Genomic DNA, 18,604 nt, shown 5'->3' with positions numbered 1-18,604 from the left:
CTCTAGCCTGCAGAGCAGGCGTTTTTTGGCAGGCGGACGCTTGGTCAATGTCTAAAGTTCGTAATGGGCCGCTATTTTGAAGGCACACAGCCGGTAGAGGATTGAGTGTGGAGGAATGAGTGAGGCCTATCATTGAGTGCAATTTTTTGACTGGCCTCCGGCCACTGTTAGATGTTGGCCAATAGTTCTTACCAAAACAAACATACGCCTGCTTTGCAGGCTAGCTACACTCCGGCTGATCTTGCTTCAAACACTATTTTGTATACAGCTACATACCCTACTGTACGCAGCATGTCGACATAAAGTTGTTGTTTTCATGCTTAAAAGGAGCGCTAAGATTAATAATAGGGAGCTATCCAATGGATAGTGATTTATCCGGTGGATAGCGTTGTCCACCTTTTGAACAACTGGGACCAGACGTTTTTAGCCACGAACAACAACCGAAAGTGAGCTGTTTTCCTTTTCAAATTGTCTTGTCACCACCACTTTTATATTGCTAAATAACTTTTCTCTATCAAAGACGATTAGTTTGAAAATCTGGAAGAGACTACCGTCCTACAATGTCATGTGATTCCCGAGGCTCGAAAACATCGCGTGCTTAGGCTCCCTAATAGTCTGTCTTGAGCCGCAAATTAATACATATCAAATGAAAAAAAAAAAGGATTAAATCTTGTACTAGACTTATGTTAAACTTGACGACGTTCCTGGTCCAAGATAGCTACCTCTGGGGAGATTTGATGCCCTGTTGTTTTGGCATGGGTGAAGCCGGACTGCGGAGTTCTGGTCCTCGTAGTACGCAGGTTTGGTGTGTTGCGCGAATCGTTGGCCAAGGGTTTGCTTGGTCTCACCGATGCACGTCTCATCGCAGCCTGGGTGTGCACGCATGCACCAGTTTGTCACGTAGTGAGTTAGCCGGTTTGAAGGTCGTGGTGACGCACACTGGTTTAAGGGCTTTCTTAACTCTCTCGCTTAAGCCCTGGATATAGGGGATGGTAATCTTAGCCAGGGCTCTCTGAATGCCACTCGAACGGGAGTACGGGGTGGTGGAAGACCTATCCTGATCGCTTTCTGTTGCCTTCCGGAAAGCCCATTTTCAGCATTTTGGATAGCCACATTTCCCGAGGGCATCGCCAACATAGGAAACCTCTTCATTAATGTCACTCTGGGGCCGGTTGCTCAGGGCCTGGTTAGTGCATGCTAACCGTTGGTTAAGAGGTATCAAAATCTGTAGGTTTCCATGGTATTTAACCCTGGTTAGCGCTAACCATGCTTCGAGCAACCCGGGCCTGATTGGTAATGACGCTGTTAGCCCGATACTCGAGCGACCGAATGACACCCAGCTTGTGGATGGGACGAGTTGCTACGCAACATTCCGCGCCGTCTCTCATGTGACTAGTCACGCGTATTGCATGACTAGTCACGACTCCACCATTGAACTGATGAAGTCAGATGGTTTTGGACGAAACGTCGTCAAGTTTAACATAGTAGTTTCTAGTACAAGATTTAATCCTTGCTTTTTTTCAGTAATGCCTACTAGATGAATAATCTTCACAGTTCAATACATATCAAATCATATTGGTTTTGAGGAGGGTGGAAAACCGGAGTACCCGGAGAAAAACCTCTGAGAGCAGAGTAGAGAACCAACAAACTAAGTAAGCAAAGCATCTTAAGGAAGCAAAGAACCTTAAGTGATGCTTATATACAGTACATAGATTGGTATTACGGTGCATCCATGGCACTCTCCCATGGCGTATATACCAACTCAACCCGGACCCACATATGACGCAGCGTCTTGGAATCGAACCCGGGCCCCATTGGTGGGAGGCGAATGCACTTTAAGGTGGCTCAAATCAGTTTCAACACTTGAAAAAAACGTTTTTATCAGAAGGATTGACACTACAACACTTTATAACTTAACAGCAATGTTATGGTACCATATCAAACACCAATTATTGCTGAAAAAGATTCGGTCATTTTTGTGACGAAAAAAGTTACTGGGGCAACAGGAAAGCCTTGGAAAAACACCCCATATTTTGGCTTTAGCTGCTCATATCTCAAAAACGAACTCGGTGACCCCCATTTTTTATTTTTAAAATGTAATCAGCATGCCAGAATAAACTTTTTGCAAAGTTTAAAAAAATTATGTGGAGCGGATTCAGAGCCACCATGAAATATTTGAAATTTAAGGTAGCTCTGAATTCGCTCCACATAGTTTTTTTAAACCTTGCAGAGGGTTTCATCTTGGCCTGCTGATCACTTTAGTGCAATAAAACAATTGGGTGGGGTCATCAAGTTTGTTTTTCAGATATGAGCAACTAAGGCCAAAATATGGGGTACTTTTGCAAGGCTTTCCTGTTGTCATGGTAACTTGTTACGTCACAAAAACGACTTGATCTTGTTCAGGAATAATAATGATGTTTTGCATGGTACCATAACATTGTTGTTATGTGATAAAGTGTTGTCAACCCGTCTAATAACAAGGTTTCTAGAAAGTGTTGAACTAGTTTGGGCCACTGTAAAGGTCTTTCCGTTTCCCTTTCGTGTCACGATCGAGGAGTAATCAAAAGAGGGGCGGAACTTGATTTGTGCAAATCACTCTTTAAATTTAGGCACCATTAGGTATTACTGATTGAGAGTTTTAAGAATGCAACAGGCTGTTAAAAGGAAGCATACAATAGACAAAATAAGTCAAATAACGTTCGTGTGCTGTCCTTGCATGAAATCTCTTCACAGGAAGTGGAATGGTACAAAGTCTACCCTGCAGAGTTCATTTTCATGAGCCATCCCAAAGAAGAGTAGATTTCGGAGTGAAAAACAAAACCCAGGATAGAACATAAATACACTTGTTTAATATAAATCAATGCTAAAAAATTATTGGTCTATAAGTAAATTAAATAATCTGAATTCGGTCACGTTGCTGCTAGCAGTTCTTGTCGCATCTTTTTCAACTTAGTTATCCACCGAGCTGTCTTGGTTTCTTCGTCTTCATGAAGCTGAAACAGGTATAAAAGTTGGTGTAACTATCTGTGGCAGGGGTAAAGTTTATCACAAAAGACGTGATTATTTATCACTACACTCCTTTGGAAAAGAGATATTATCAGTCTGATTAATGTGAATCTATGTTATAAACTTATTGTGGATAGCTACAAAAACTAAGCCTTACAATGCCACGCTGCGAAGTTTGTCAATAACAACAACTGAAGTTGTTATTGCAGAAAACTGTCCTCCCCAGTTGCTGCTTACACATTTTTTAGTCAGAACGATCCCAGTATGGAACGCGTTACCGCCAATGCTTTCAATTCTGCATCTTATTTCCAGTTCATTTAAGGACGGTGCCTACTAATTAACAATATTTTTGCCCCGGTGTGTGATTATGCAGGAAAGGTGGATCTTAACAAGTGTTATTAAAATCCAAAAAGAAAATTGGGGGTAACCACGCATTTTCCAAAGATAATTCATGAATAATATTTGTAAAAAGCTTTAAAATACAAAGCAATGTATGGCGTTTTTTCTCAAATTAAAGCTTAATTATCTCTCAAAAATGCATGGTTACCCCCAATTTTCTTTTTGGATACCAGGAGTACTTACTAAGATCCCTGTATTAGTAAGGATCGGCGATAGGAAATCCGAGTATCTGGAGATGCGCAGAACGTATGCGCAATAACAATAGTAGGCACCGTCCCTAAGAAGCGTCCTACTCCTTTCCTGGTTTTTGAACTTTATCATTTGTGTAATGACAATGTTATAATCTAGTTGTATTAAAGGGGGCTATGTCATGTTAGTTTTGGTTGTTTTGGCATATCTTTAGTTAATCACAAGTTTAAAACTTGAAAATCGTAATGTGGAATTTCTTTACTGATAAAATTATCGTTATGTCACAAACAGGATGATTCTGAGCAAAAACGACCTCTATACAGGTGATTTGCCATAAACTTGAAAAAAAGTCGGCCTGACTGACTTAAGATTACACAAATGTAATCCGTTTCAATCTTGTCCATTTGTGTCCATCCATGCTTCTATTTCTTTTTGCTGTATTTCTCTTATGTTGTTCAACAGTTTTAAGTGGTTCTTGCAATGTTTCATTCTACTTTCTTGGCGTTTTGGGTGTCATGAAATTACATCATTTTGCGTGACAATTTAGCCCCTTTAACATATTAATTTTAGTACTTACCATACAGGTAAGTATGTCATGTATGTGCTAAGGGACTGCAGGCAGCTCCATTGCCAACTTAGATACACTACTGGCAATTACACCAATGACAAAATTATTTGGCATAAAAAGAAGCTAGTTTAAATACCATTATATGAATCGTCCTGGAAAAGCGAGTGCTGCAAAAAATAAGGGGCTCTAATTTACAGTACCACTACTAGATCTTTGAATCCAGCAGCAAAGGTGAACATATTTAGCAAGGCACAGGCAAGGAACTGTATCAGGTTTTACATTGTCTTAAACGCTATAGTTTTATCGTTGCTAACTCTCATTGATTATTAAATGAGAGGTTCTAAAGATGTGCCTGAAGGGGTCAATCAGAGTGGAGTCTTCTCCCATTTTTTAAACTTCTGGGCCCGGTTGTTCGAAAGCCGATTTTAAAACTTAATCCAGGATAAGCGTAAACTTTTGTTTCATGTTTTCCACGTTTTGGTGAAAGTTTTGTTTGCTTATTTTTGTTTTTCTAGATTGACTTCTTCTAATGTAAAGTTTTGCCGAATATCAGCATTAAGCAGCTTTTGTGAGTTGAGAAATAAACTCCTTGGTTAATTTTTAATCTGGGGTTAGCGTTAAGCGACTTTTGAACAACCGGGACCTGGACTATAACATGAAAAAGAGGTTAACAAAGCCCTTCCCTTACTTGAGGCTAAGTATTCTTACCCAAGAAGCAAAGAGTCCTTCCTTATCATTTGTCTGGGATACTACTGGTTGGGAAACTGCCTTCACTTCAGAAACAGCAGCAATAGAAGTAGCGACTGGTACTGAGCTTCTAGTGCCAAACATTGCTGCCTCGTGGCTATCATCTTTGTTTTCTTTGTCATTCTGTTAATGAACCAATATTAAACCATCCTAAACTCAACTATTAGCAAACGACTAGGTATGGATAAATACCAACAATAAAGAAATAATCTGAATACAAAGCATCACAATTCAAGAATATCATAATTAAATTTTAAACTGTAAAAACCATTACCTGATGGGCTTTGTTATTGGCAGATGAGCTGAAGGACTGTGGTACAAACTCATTGCTTTCAATCTGTAATATTGCTTCTTTATCAGGTGCTAGCTGCTCTGTAAATAATTAACAATTATTCCAGGAGTGCGTGTTGCATATGAGATTGTAAATAGCCAACAAGGCACGTACAGTTAACTGCTGAGTTGGCTATAACCAGTCTCATATGCAACAAGCGTGAATGGAATAACAATATTATTGAAGAAGGAGCTGGAAAAACATACTATATGACATTTTTTGGAAATAAAAACACGTTTCACGTTTCACAGTTGATATTAGAGAATTATTGTATGCAAAAAACTCTGTTTTGTGCAGTGGTGCAGTTTATTAAATGAGAAACAAAAGAAATCTTTTGTTTCTTTAAATAATCAAATTAGTGAAGCAACGTCATCAAATTCTGAACACTTGGACACTTAAGAAATTATTGCTAATCAGTTTCCAGCTTAGCAACACTTGAAACAATCAGTTTCCATATTAGGTCATATGGCATATGAGCTGATAACCGAGATTGAGTGAACCAATCAGAAAGCTAGAAATGCAACCATATCTGAGGTTGAGAATTTAATAATTCATGTTATTCCGCATCTTCTGATATCCCAAATTATTGTCCTCAGGAGGTCTGAGGATCCTTTATGGGTACCTAAAATGTTTGCAAAGATAACTGGATGGTAGGTGGCCTGTGTATGTCATGATTAGGGTCAAGGTTAATGTTCATAATTTATTATTACTGGTATTATTATTATTATTATTATTTACTTATTTACCTCAAGCTCGTTTTAAATGCAAGAATAAAAAAATACAAGATGATTATGACAAGTCAGTTGTTTGTAAACATTGGCTCAAGTATTGATACAACCTTTTGAAAGTGTGTGTAAATACACAATTCTGCTACCAACAATGCAAAAGTACACGGATCAACAATAAACTTACTCAGTTCCTTTACAGCTTTATCTCTTTTAAGAACTTCATCTTTGGACTCTGCAAAGTAAATTTAAATTGATTTGAGAAAAAAATACCATGATTGATAGAAAGAGCAAAAGCCCATGAATTAATTACAAAAGAAGCTATACCTGCTTTTGCTAAAGCTTTCTTCATTTTCCTTCTTGTTTGTTCTTTTGATAACTTTAAAAGAGTAGAACAAGACAAAATTAACAGCTTTATAAATACAACAGACAACTTAAGAACAAGAACAAGAATTTTTTTCTGCCACAAAAAGTATCATCCAGGTTATTTCACAACATTCACAAAACATTTCTCTTGGCTTGGTCTTAGCTTATTTGAAATGACAGTGACAAACCTCTCAGTTGTTGTCAGAGACATAGGGTCATCCTTGACAAGACAACCCAGTCAGCCCTCTCATAAGCACACCGGCCAAACTTGACAGTATATACATGTATAGTATGTACAGTTGTACGTGGAGTATAAAAGGGGACCAGGTATTTATGAAAAAGTAACTTTCTGACATGATCAGAGTGTGCCATTTTAGTTTTATCCAACGTTTGTCTTACACACCTGACTGCTGGACGTTGAACTCCTAAAAAAAGGGAAACATTCTATATTTCAGGTAAATGAAAACAACAACTTTATAAGAGCCATTAAAAACTTTCATATAGGTTGTCCAAGTTTTCACCTGATGCTGTCATAAAAAAATCATTACCTACAGGGTAATTGCCGCATTTGCCATGCCACTCAGTTGCATTGTTCCATGAAGAACAAGTACTTTCAATTTTCACAAAGAGCAATGTACATGTGTGCAGTTCATCCTTCAAGGAAATCAAGTAGCAGCTTACAACCTTTTCCCCTAAGCATTAAGTTATGTTAATTAATTAATTTAGTTCCTACTTAAAACCCACTGACCTCTGGGAGTGAGACTTAGCAGATTTTACTCATCGACCGGGGGCATTCTTGGGCATTTGAGATGTCAATGAGTTTATGTTGTTAGATTCTTCTTACTTTTTATCGTTTCTACTTCTCCGCCTTTCACCATCACTGGAGCTACTGCTGTGACTTCTGCTGCTGCTTGATCGACTGTACCTACGATCTGTAGAAAAATCTGTATAAGGGAGCATTTTGACAAAACATTATTGGTGCCAGTTGAAAAATGACACCATAATGCAAAATACTAATGGTCCATGGTAAGAGGAAAAAAAAACTCTCTTTAATGAAACTTAAGTGGAATGTAGTAACAACAGTATAAAAACACACTTTGCTGCATTAACGATTTGATCTAGAACTGGTTAAACAGTTTTGTGTGTGTACATGTGTGCAATATGCCCAATAATTGTTCCCCACATCTGCCTTACCCTGAGGTTTAGGGTCAGGCTGGGAACCAAATACTAGACTTAACAACTGAACTTTCATCAATGCATGGGCTGTAGCTTCCTGTCCCAGTAAATGTGGAAAAAGGATTTTTTTATTGATTTTTTGACAGGGCAGTCAAAATTAGCCGGTCTAGGTAATTTCAATGAGGCTTTTATTGTGTTGATGAAGGAGATGCTTCCTAATTTAAGCCTAGTTTTCATATGTCGGGAAAATCCCAGACGATCGGGGATTTCACAGTTTCCTGACCGTCCCAGATTTTGCCAACTAATGAAAACCATAAATCGTAGACATCCCCGATAATCTGCGATGGTCAAGGACGAATCGGGAAAATAGGAAGTGTTTCTATTTTCCCGACATGTCACAGACTTTTGCAATCGTCGGCGATCATTCCCGACATATGAAAACTCAAATTTGTACTGTCGGAGACGTCAGCAATGGTTTTAGCTTGTTACCAATCTTTTAAATTGCAAGTTTCAAGGTTTGGCGAGCTGATGGTTTGGCGCACTTTCCATTTATCTGGGACATCCGTCTGGCGATTTTCAGATATGTCGGAAAAATCTGGGACAGTCGGGAAACTGCGAAATCCCCGATCATCTGGGATTTTCCCGACATATGAAAACTAGGCTTTAGTGGTTGGGTGTTTTATATGTTTGTGGGCGGCCTGCGCATGTTCCAAGCATGAGAAATCAAGAAAAGAGGTCTGTTGGTTCCAAATCTACGTCACAATAGCATTCAGCATGCCGATGAATCATTCAGAAAATTTCAGGAAAAATCAGAGGCATTCCAAATCGACACAAAACTTTGTCAGTAACAAGATATGGCAATTAGCCAATCAATGGCCAGTTCTTATCCGAATCGGTTGAAATGACATCACTCCCTGATTTGCCGAAGATCACCTTCAAGCAAGACGTCAAATGCAGTTTAATATTCGCGGATCGGCCGATTTCTCTGAAATGTGTAAAGGATGATTGCTAATGAATGAAAAGAGGAGCAGAAGTTTCATCTCAATGAAAACATCACAGGATTTCGTCCGCAAGTAATTTAGAGTGAGAAATAAACTCCCCATAACTCAGTCTAGGAGTAAAAGGATTAAGATGCCTTGTGGGAAGCGATACTGGTGCCTTTGCTCCCAAGACAACGCAATATAATCTACGATTACTACTAGTTTTGTAATATTGTTTCTACCTATAATAAGGGCTGGACAATCTGCGAGTCAGCAAGTCATGCGAGCTGTGTGAATTTCGCATTTAAGTCTAAGCACCCATTTTCAAATAGCGCCGGTAAACAGTTTTTAAGTATAAGCACCCAATTTAAAACGGTTAGCTGTCAATAACTGTGTGACTCACATGTTGACTCGCATGGCTCGCAGGGTAGGTACGTTATGGCTCGCATGACTCGCATGCCTCGCTGGCTCGCACATTGTCCTCACTCCCATAATAAGCTCCAGTCTGTAATAACAGAAATGTACATAGAAGTCATTTCTCACCTTTCTTACTTGACCTGTAGTTCGGAGGGAAACAAAAAAAAGTAAAACTGCCGCAGTTTTGTTTTCAAATTAATAATAACTGAGTTTCACTTGAAATCTGCCAGTTTTCACCTGCTTCTTCTATAATCTTCGTAACTACTACTTCGAGAGCGACTTCGTCTTCGATCTCGAGAACGTGATCTTTTTCGCCGTTCCCGACTTCTACTCCTTTTGTCTCGCTTTCTGGAGGACTTGTACTTCTTTCGTCTATCCTCATCTGAATCTGAGCTGTACCTGCCCATTTTGACGCGTAAGATTGGCAAATGTGCTGCTAACTCTGTGTGCCGTCTGGGACCACCATATTGGATTTTTGGGACCGAAACGCCTGAAGGGATTTCTGGATTGGTTCCCAGTTTCCGTGGTACAATAGCATGGATCGTACTAAGAAAGACTTCAGGGCCCGATTGTTCGAAAGTCGATTAAGTTAATCCAGGATTAACTTAAACTTTTGTTTCATATTTTCAACTTTTTGGTGGAAGTTTCTTTTGCTTATTTTTGTTTGTCAAGATTGACTTCTTCTGATGTATAGTTTTGCCGAATATCAGCGTTGAACAGCATTTAGTAGTAGAGAATACGTTACTCCTTGGTTTATTTTTCATCTGGGATTAGCGTTAATCGGATTTTGAACAACCGGGCCCAGATTGGCACTATACACAGTATCACGTAACAGCAATGTTATGGTACCATGTGAAACACCAATGATGCGGTCATCATTGTGATGGAATAAATGACCTAGGCAACGGAAAAGTCCATAAAAAAAAACATACTATATTTTGGCTTCAGTTGCTCATATCTCAAAAACAAACTAGGTGGCCCCTCTTTTGCATTGCTGGAAAGTGATTGGAAGGCCAAGATGACACTTCCTGCAAAGTTTAAAAAAATTCTGTACCGCAGAATCAGAGCCACTTTTAAAAATTCACAGAGTTAAGGTGGCTCTGAATTTGCAGTGAGTTTCATCTTGGCTCCCAATCACTTTCCAGCTATAAAAAATAGGGGTCACCAAGTTTGTTTTTGAGATATCTGCAACTAAAGACAAAAGAAAGGGTGTTATTACAGGGCTTTCCGTTGCCACAGAGACTTATTTCGTCACAATAATAACCGGGTCTTGTGCAGCAATTATTGGCGTTTCTTATGGTACCATAACATTACTGATACTTGATACAGCATTGTAGCGCCAGACCTTCTAACAAGAACGTTGCTTGAAAGTTTTGAAACTGGCTTGAGTCACCAAAATACGATTGAGCAGACGGCGACGGCAACGAAAACGCCACCAAACAATCGCTCTTCACGTGTGGTGTGAAAATTTGTACATCTCTTTTCAGTTCTCTACAAATCTACAACGTGAAATGACCAAATCTCAAGCTATGAGGCCAACGTGAGCACATACCGACGAACTTTCGTGAATAGTTAGGGTAGTTTACAGCAGTTCGACGAATTAGACTAAATCCATCCCCCTTTTTTTCCGTTTAGCGTCGAATGCGTTTCCTGATATTGGGTCGGTCGGTCGGATTGAAAAAAAAGCCTAAAAAGAAAGATCATAAGCACTCTCGGAATCGGAGGCCTGGTACCACAGCATCATAGCTGTGGAGCCAGGAAAACGACAAGACCTGGAAAAGTGCAAAATTAAGACAAAGTGGGAAACTCCAATGCCACATAAACATGGTTTAAAAACGTTGCTAGCTTTTTTTTTTTTGAAAATGCCAAAAATTTGGGTCGGTCGGACGACGCTAAACAGAGAAAAAAAAAGGGGATGGCCTTTAAATGACGAAAAAGTTTGGAAAATGCAAACTTTTCGTTGACGTCGCTGTTGTAGATCTTAAGGTCCCTAGTAACTGGAGGAATACCCGGCCACTGTTGCGTTCTTTGGAGCACGGCGGGTCTAATTTGCAGGTCGCAGGTCGCGGGTTGCAGGTCATTGTTTCACCAATACAGCATCCTAAACATTCATAAAAGCTAACCTTAGGCCTAAAAATCGTTTTGTTTAGGCCTAATTAGGCCTAAGGTTAGCTTTTAAGAATGTTTAGGATACTTTCTGTATTGGTGAAACAATGACCTGCAACCCGCGACCTGCGACCTGCAAATTAGACCCTCCGTTTGGAGCAGCATCGTTTGAATAATAATACACGGCATTTATATGCAAATGAAGTGACCGGGTATTTTGCAGTTTATTTGGGACTGGCAGCCCCTTTGTGCATTGTTTTTTTGTTCAGGGATTTTCATATTTCAGCTGGATCACACAAGTTTGCACTTTTGTGATGAAAGGAAAGGAAAGGAAAGGAAAGGAAAGGAAAGGATAGGAAAAAAACTTTATTTAAGAGTCTAGTCCTTATAGCGCTGGAGTGCTAATTCCGGACACTGTAAAATGAAATTAACAATTAACGCTAACCACGTCAAATGTTGGTTTCTGAGGAGAGGGTTAACCCGAGTACCCGGAGAATACCTCTTGCAGCAGAGTAGAGAACCAAAAAACTCAACCCACATATGACGCCGAGTCCCAAAATCAAACCCGGGCCACATTGGTGGGACGTGAGTGCGATCACCACTGCGCCATTCCTGCACCCCACAATTCAATTATTCTGACAATTCTTCTGATCCTCTTCTCTTCAGTTCAGGACGGTGCCTACTATTGTTATTGCGCATACGTTCTACCCATCTCGAGATACTTGGATTTCCTATGAGAGGTGCTTATTAATCCAGGGATATTTTTGCGCGGTTCAAAACTATGCGGAGAAAGCAGAACTTAGCAAGCACTCTTGGTATCCAAAAAGAAAACTGGGGACAACCACACATTTTTCAGAGATAATTAAGCTTCAATTTGGAAAAGAACGCCATACATTGCTTTGTAAAGTAATGTAATCAGAATGCCAGAATGAAAATTTCTGCAAGTTTGAAAAAATTCTGTAAAGCAGTTTCAGAGCTACCTTAAAGTTTCAATTACCGGTATTTGAGGTGGCTCTGAATCCGCTCCACAGATTTTTTTTTAAACTTTGCAGAAAGTTTCATTCTAGGATGCTGATTACATTTCAGAAATAAAAAATGGGGGTCACCAAGTTCGTTTTTGAGATATGAGCAGCTAAGGCCACAATTTGGGGTGTTTTTGCAGGGTTTTCCTCTTGCCACATAATTTAACCTTTTACGTCACAAGAATGACCGAATCTTTTTCAGCCTGAAGTGGTGTTTGATATAGTACCATAACATAATTGCTGTTAAGCGATAAAGTGTTTTAGTGTCAATCCTTCTAATAAGTACATCACTAAGTACATCACTAAAATCAAATCTACGTTGTATCGGCTCTTGCTTAAAATATTTAGTTTCTCAACTTGAAATAACGCCGATCAGATCAAGCCACTGATCCAACGTACACCGACAGGAAAATTGTCCACGGTTGCTTGCTTCGAAACTCTGGAACTTCTAATAAGAACGTTTCTTTCAAGTGTTGAAACTGGTTTGAGCCACCTTAAGAGTATTGTAGGTGCAAAGAACTTGGACTCTATCCCGGGAAGGGGCGGGGACTCCCATATGGTACAGACGGGGATGCTCTTCGGAAATTTTGAATTTCACCCCTAAAGGAGACCAATCTGGGCGTGGTTTAAGCATATTTTGACCCCTAAAAACAAGTTAAAAAGAAAATTTGACTTCTGTTTCTCTTCGCGTAATTCTGTGTTTCTTTGCGGAACCCTAAACGAGACCTTGGCGGCCTAAAATATTGGCGCTTTGCCCGGAACACTCTAAGCGAGACCAAAATCCAAAATTTACACCCCTAAGCAAGACGACGAGCATCCCCGTCTGTTTCATATGGGAAACATATGGGCACTCTATCTTTATTCAGAAGAAACTTGTAAATCACGCTTGCCAAACCAAAACCTTTCAAGTAACTCAATAAGAGGCACAAGTTACGTAACAACACATATTACAGAAGCCCAGCCTAATAATTTGTTTGTCCTTAAACCCGTGAAACGTGAAACACATCAAAGTGTTCTTTGCAGTTGTTTGCAGAACCAGTCTGTTTCAAGCAGAAGACATGACCCCAACAAGAAAGAAAAGAAGGAAAATATCAACAACAAAGTACAAGAATACAGTAAGTATGAAGTTTCCAAATTTACTCAAAAACAAAATATCAACAAAATAACAAAAAAAAAAACTTTCAAAAAAAGGAAAGAAAAGAAAGAAAAATCGAAGGACATATTGGATTTTGAATTGAATCAGTCCCAAGTGACTCCTGACCCAAAGGAAATGACTGGACCGCTGCTTGCAGGTTTATATGACACGCTCCACATTTCATTAGTTACAGTCACTAAAAGAAACAAATTAAAGTCATTAAATTAATGCAAATAAATTATATAACTTTTGAATCTCAAAATAAGATAGGAACAATCTTAACAATAATCACAATCATTATGATGATAAAAATTTTATGGAAGTCTCAAGTCTACCTAGCTGAATGCAAGTGTTCCACTTATGGGGGAGACTGAAATAAAATTGAATCTTATGAAATGAAATTGCAGGTTCTCTCACGTGGTAAAATTGAAGTCCACTAAGCTTCACTTTACTACATTTTTATTCAAACTGTACAACGTGTTAATCAGTTCTGAGTGTGACAATTTAAATGAAAGATATACTAAGCAGTACTTTCCCCACATGCTTCCGATTTTCTTGAGCACTATGAATACAAGTTGCAGATTAATATGAGAGATACCTGAACCTTACCTCGGAATATCCCAGCTGCAATCGACTGCAAGCTGGCTTTTACAGAGAGATATCTATCTTGTGATGCTATTCAGTGAACATGCCTTACGACAATAATGAACTTAAAGGCCCATTTACTTGGACAAAAGTAAGAGATCTCTAGTACAAAATAACTCACAAATTTCTCCAGGATATAGCTTCATGAAAACCTTGTGGCAAATACTGCTGCAAATCTCATTTGGTTTCAAGACAAATTTACTGGAGCCCTTGATCTGAAGAAGTATTAAAGAGTTAGTTAATTGAAGTAAACATGTATCACTCAATAAAAACCTTATAAGAACATAAGCATAAGCTTAATCTATGAACACTTTGTGCTCTTAGAGCAAATGTCGACTAAAAATATTGTTTAAACAAAAAAAAACAACTTTATTTGATGATCTATGTGATCCTTTAGTCTATTGTAAGATGTATATACCCTTTTAATAAGTCTAATATATGCCGTTTTCTGCGAATGACGTCGAACTCTTGCTTTCAAATTTTATTTAGAAATGTACAAAGGCCTAAAACTTTTCCGCTTTCTTGTCTTGTTTGAAGCCTTTGTACATTTCTGAATAAATTTTAAAAGCATGAGTTTGACGTCATTAGTGGAAAACGGCATATATTAGACTTATTAAAAGGGTGTGTAGTAAAATAATACTCATCAAGTGTGACCAGGTAGTAGTCATCATCCTTTATCCTCATTGCGTATGTACACTTTTGGAACCGAAAAAAACTTTTAAAAGATGTTATCTAGAGGATATCAGTTATTGCTATCAATGGTTTTGTTTTTCTCTGTCATGATAATCACATTTGATGCAGCAGCTAGCAGACTCTTGAAACCAAAAACCAAAACCTGGTTTGCTACAGTGATTGACTGATGTCATTGAAAAGCCACTTCAGAGTTGGGATGATTATGAAAGGCACAGTAAAAATTAATGGAATTACAGAGGAAACAACCCTTACTAACAGCCATCACCTGAAAATATGCAAATGTTATGAATATCCATAATGCTTTTAAAACTATGTAATGATTTTTGCTGATCTGTCTGTGGTGGACAACTTAAGTCCCATAATTTAGGGATTTTACCGTATTAGGTCTAAATGAAATTATTATTGTAAAAATACCTGTGCAATCCAGGAGGCTGATGCCTCCCAAGAAACCTGACAAAAGAACAATCAATACAACCTTAGAAATAAATTGAATCAGACGAATAACAATCTAGTCTGATGATACAGAAAGAAGTGACCAAGTATAGTTTTACTGTTAATACTTAAAACTTTGGTGAACTGGCTTTTGTATTTTAGCCAGTTTGCTTCACTTCAAGAACCTTTAAATGCCACTAATATTAGGAGACAAAGGGTCAAACCAAACAGACTTTAAACTTACATGCAGAGTTTTGTTTTGTTCCAAGGATACTATGAAAAAGTTTCCTTCCGTTGCCTCTGCCATAGGTGGCAAAAAGTAAGGACGTCTATAATATTTGCGGAAAAGTTTAGCAGGTTCTTTCTCACAGTTTTCCCTGTTTAAAAATATAATAAAATTATAACATGTATAGGACACAAAAGTTTCAACAGCAACATTGAAAATCCCCAAAACTTGTGTCTGCTTGGTGTTGCGATGTATTATGGCTGTAAAAATAACTAACTAATCATTACAATAGTAATGTCCTATTATTTTTAACAACATTTGCTTTGTTTAAGGGATATCTCAACACTGACTGGAATTCCCCAACAAACGCAAACAAAAAAAAACCACCAAAATGTCTGGCAAACAAATTCCATGAAAATTTTTACCCTGTAAGTAAAATAACAAGAATCATATAATTTCAATGTCTCAATCAAATTCAAGATTAATCAATCAGATCAAAGTTCATGAACTTGTACCTGAAATATTTTATGTTATTCTTGAAGTATCCACATTTTACATGCCAAGTTTCAAAAAAGTGACAACACTCAGCATTACCTGAGTATATATGTAATTAACTGATGAATTGACATGCTTGAGATTTATGTTAAAATGTCCGTAAACAATATGCTTAAATTCTTTAATAGTAAGATTGTCCCTGTACTCTGAGCGTATAATATATTAAGTACATTTTTTTGTTGCATGTAATAAATTATTCTTGAGCTTATAAAGAGTAAAAAGCAGTAATTAAATTTTGTTATCATTACACATTTTTATTATTACGCTTCTGATTGGATACAGGTCATCTTCATACATGAGAGTATGGGGGTTATTAAATAAAAACTGGACACATTTTTGGGATCCCTGATGTAGAGCTAGGGGCTGACTAAAGCTATTCTCACCAAAAAGCTTGGAAGTTTGTAAGTTCACCACTTTTATAAGCTGATAGCAAGATCTGGGGATTTTCATGCTCTGCACTAGTACTCTGGAATTGGCATCCAGTGGTCTCTGTCAATAATTCATTGCTCTGGTACATCTGTGAAAAATGTGACAGTCACTTGTCACTATGAATAGTTAATTTTGTAAAAAAAAAAAAAGAAAGTTAACATTCACATAGCCAATTCATAAATACCTAGTCAGTTTTTGACCAATAAAAGTCATGTACAGTAATTATTTTTGAGTTCACTTCTGCTTCATGATGAACAACAGTGTTTAACCCGTTAACCCCTAGGAGTGAGATTTAATAGATTTTTAAACTGTCTAACACCAGAAGATTTTACTTGTCAATGAAGGGTGGTTCTGAGAAGGCTATGGGTTAAAGTCACTAAATCCCGCAAGAAAGTGACCCTGGGGTCGGGTGACTAGACAGAACAGGAAACCGTTTCCTCCCTATCCCCACTCACCAGAAGCAAAAGCGCTTTGTTAAACCAAGGTAAATTACCTCTGCTAAGAAATCTATGTTAAACTTGTTAACAGCATCCCATTGTTCAGTGGCATCTGTAACAATGACGGGTGTATTGGTAAAGAGATAGTCCTCTGCTATATCACTTTGATCGGCACCAGAGATGCGTTTTATACTTAGCAGGTCTTTGCAGGAATTGCAGTGATCTTCAGTCAGTCCATCCTGGACATAATAAGGATTGTCAATAAGGCAATCCTGGTCATATATTACAGTCCAATCCCAGTATGGGAGAGCCTAAAGACAAGGTAGCAGATTTAGTAAACAACAGAAGCAACAATAATAATAAATATTATTTGCTATATGAAAGAAAACCAGGCTGGGTGGGCCTCTGACCTGAAAAGCACTCAATTGTTATCTGGTGCTGGAGAGGCTTTTCCAGAGGTAACAGTGGAAAAAGATGGAACCATGGTTGGAACGAGAAACAATGATTAAAAGTGGAAAGCAGTCTCAATGTAAATCAGAAATGGGAAAAGATCACAACACTGTCACGGGTAATGTTTTAATAGTTGTCCAGTATTGTAGTCAAACAATTCTTTGAGACTTTTTCCAAGGCCCAAACTGGTCCCATGGTAATGGTAAAGTGCTGCTCAAAGAGCCTAAAAAACTTGGTTTTCGGAAAATATCTTGACGACTAAATATTAAGTAGATCGACACAGTATGTTTTCCACATTCCCAAAACCCTATTAATTCTCTTACCCCCCAAAAATTCCACCATGCAAGGAATGAATCTTACCTGCAGACAAAAAATCAGTGAAGGTCACTGAGCGAACTGTTGAGCTAATTTGCTCACCACATCTAACAAAATGTATTTTCAGTTTTCGGGATTCTTGGACACATCTTTTCTTTCGGTCACCCACTTTGATTCATCAGCCAGCACATGTGGATTACAAGTGCACCCGGTTAACCTGTTGACCCCTGAGATTAAGTCTTAATAGATTTTACCCTGCCTAATGCCAGGCAATTTTACTCATCAATGGGGCGCGTCCTAGAGCGTTTGAGGCTTTTCAAGCCTAATTAATGTACTTGTCACTTCAAAACTTCATCATCGTCATTAATTTCTCACTTCCCTCCCCCCCCCCTCCAACCTCGGAGCACCTGACTCTGTCTTTCACAGGGACATCCTGAATAGGATAAGGGGAAATATTATGGTGGAAATCAAAAGGCATTGGAATTAAAGTCCATATGATAAGGACAAAAATTGGGGATTTGAACCCAATGGACCGCATGGAATTCATAAAGCTGCAAGTGTTAAAGGGTAATACGGTCTCTTTCGGGGCAAGGGCATTCTTTTGGTCAGCCCCCCTCCGCCCCGTTGGGTGCGTTCCTTTGGGATAATCCAAAAAAGGATCAATGATCCAAGATTACTTGGATCACGGTGCATCAAAGGAACTACTTTTTCGGATCATCCCAAAGGAACGCACCCTACGATCGAACATGTGAAGGGCAGAGGGGGGACTTCCCTGGGAAAAAGCTCAGCTCCGATTCGATTCGAATAAAATTGTCCAGTCCTTACCTTCATAGCCAAAAATTTCCCATAAATACAAATTTGGCGGTAGGTTGGATCGCATACGAACAACAGGGCAATAAATCCCATCATCAATGCGAAATAAAACAGTCCTCGAAACCATTTGATGTGCTTTTCCCTGCTTTGTAAATCAAGCAAAGGTCTCGCACATTTCTCCATCTGAGGCTGTGTGTAGCCAGCTTTAGAGCAAAATTCGTACAACTGGCGAATCTCATCATCGATTAAGTTAAGCTTCTCCTGTAAAGAAAGGTTCTTCTCTTCCTCGGTAGCTTGTGAAGAGAAATTAGGAAAGGTTAAGTGTGCGGGTTTCGCCGCCATTGCGAATAATTGTTAAATATTGTTTTTTAGAATGTAAGCTGCATCCTAATTGGTCTATCGTCTTTTTTGGCCAATCAGATTAATTCTTTTATTCTCACTT

General features: G+C 38.6%; 2 protein-coding genes across 2 annotated transcripts; both read right to left on the bottom strand.

The window, feature by feature from the left end:
- Positions 1-2,827: 2,827 nt before the first annotated feature.
- Positions 2,828-9,376, bottom strand: LOC137983592 (serine/Arginine-related protein 53-like). Its single transcript, XM_068830741.1, has 9 exons — positions 9,142-9,376; positions 9,031-9,044; positions 7,176-7,263; positions 6,735-6,756; positions 6,293-6,344; positions 6,153-6,200; positions 5,184-5,281; positions 4,871-5,032; positions 2,828-2,993 (listed from the first exon to the last, which is right to left on the bottom strand). The coding sequence occupies exons 1-9, from the start codon at positions 9,309-9,311 to the stop codon at positions 2,910-2,912; spliced, it is 738 nt and encodes a 245-aa protein (XP_068686842.1). The 5' UTR covers positions 9,312-9,376; the 3' UTR covers positions 2,828-2,909.
- A 3,773-nt stretch (positions 9,377-13,149) lies between these two features.
- LOC137982680 (uncharacterized) lies at positions 13,150-18,533 on the bottom strand. The gene is made up of 7 exons (XM_068829808.1): positions 18,175-18,533; positions 16,641-16,895; positions 16,102-16,235; positions 15,182-15,314; positions 14,920-14,955; positions 13,934-14,027; positions 13,150-13,363 (listed from the first exon to the last, which is right to left on the bottom strand). The coding sequence occupies exons 1-7, from the start codon at positions 18,502-18,504 to the stop codon at positions 13,272-13,274; spliced, it is 1,074 nt and encodes a 357-aa protein (XP_068685909.1). The 5' UTR covers positions 18,505-18,533; the 3' UTR covers positions 13,150-13,271.
- Between the last annotated feature and the right edge of the window lie 71 nt (positions 18,534-18,604).

The sequence above is a fragment of the Montipora foliosa genome, chromosome 13, assembly GCF_036669935.1.
Source record: "Montipora foliosa isolate CH-2021 chromosome 13, ASM3666993v2, whole genome shotgun sequence".
NCBI classification, from domain to species: domain Eukaryota; kingdom Metazoa; phylum Cnidaria; class Anthozoa; order Scleractinia; family Acroporidae; genus Montipora; species Montipora foliosa.
The sequence above is the reverse complement of the archived record's forward strand: the minus strand, read 5'-3'. Positions and strand labels throughout refer to the sequence as shown.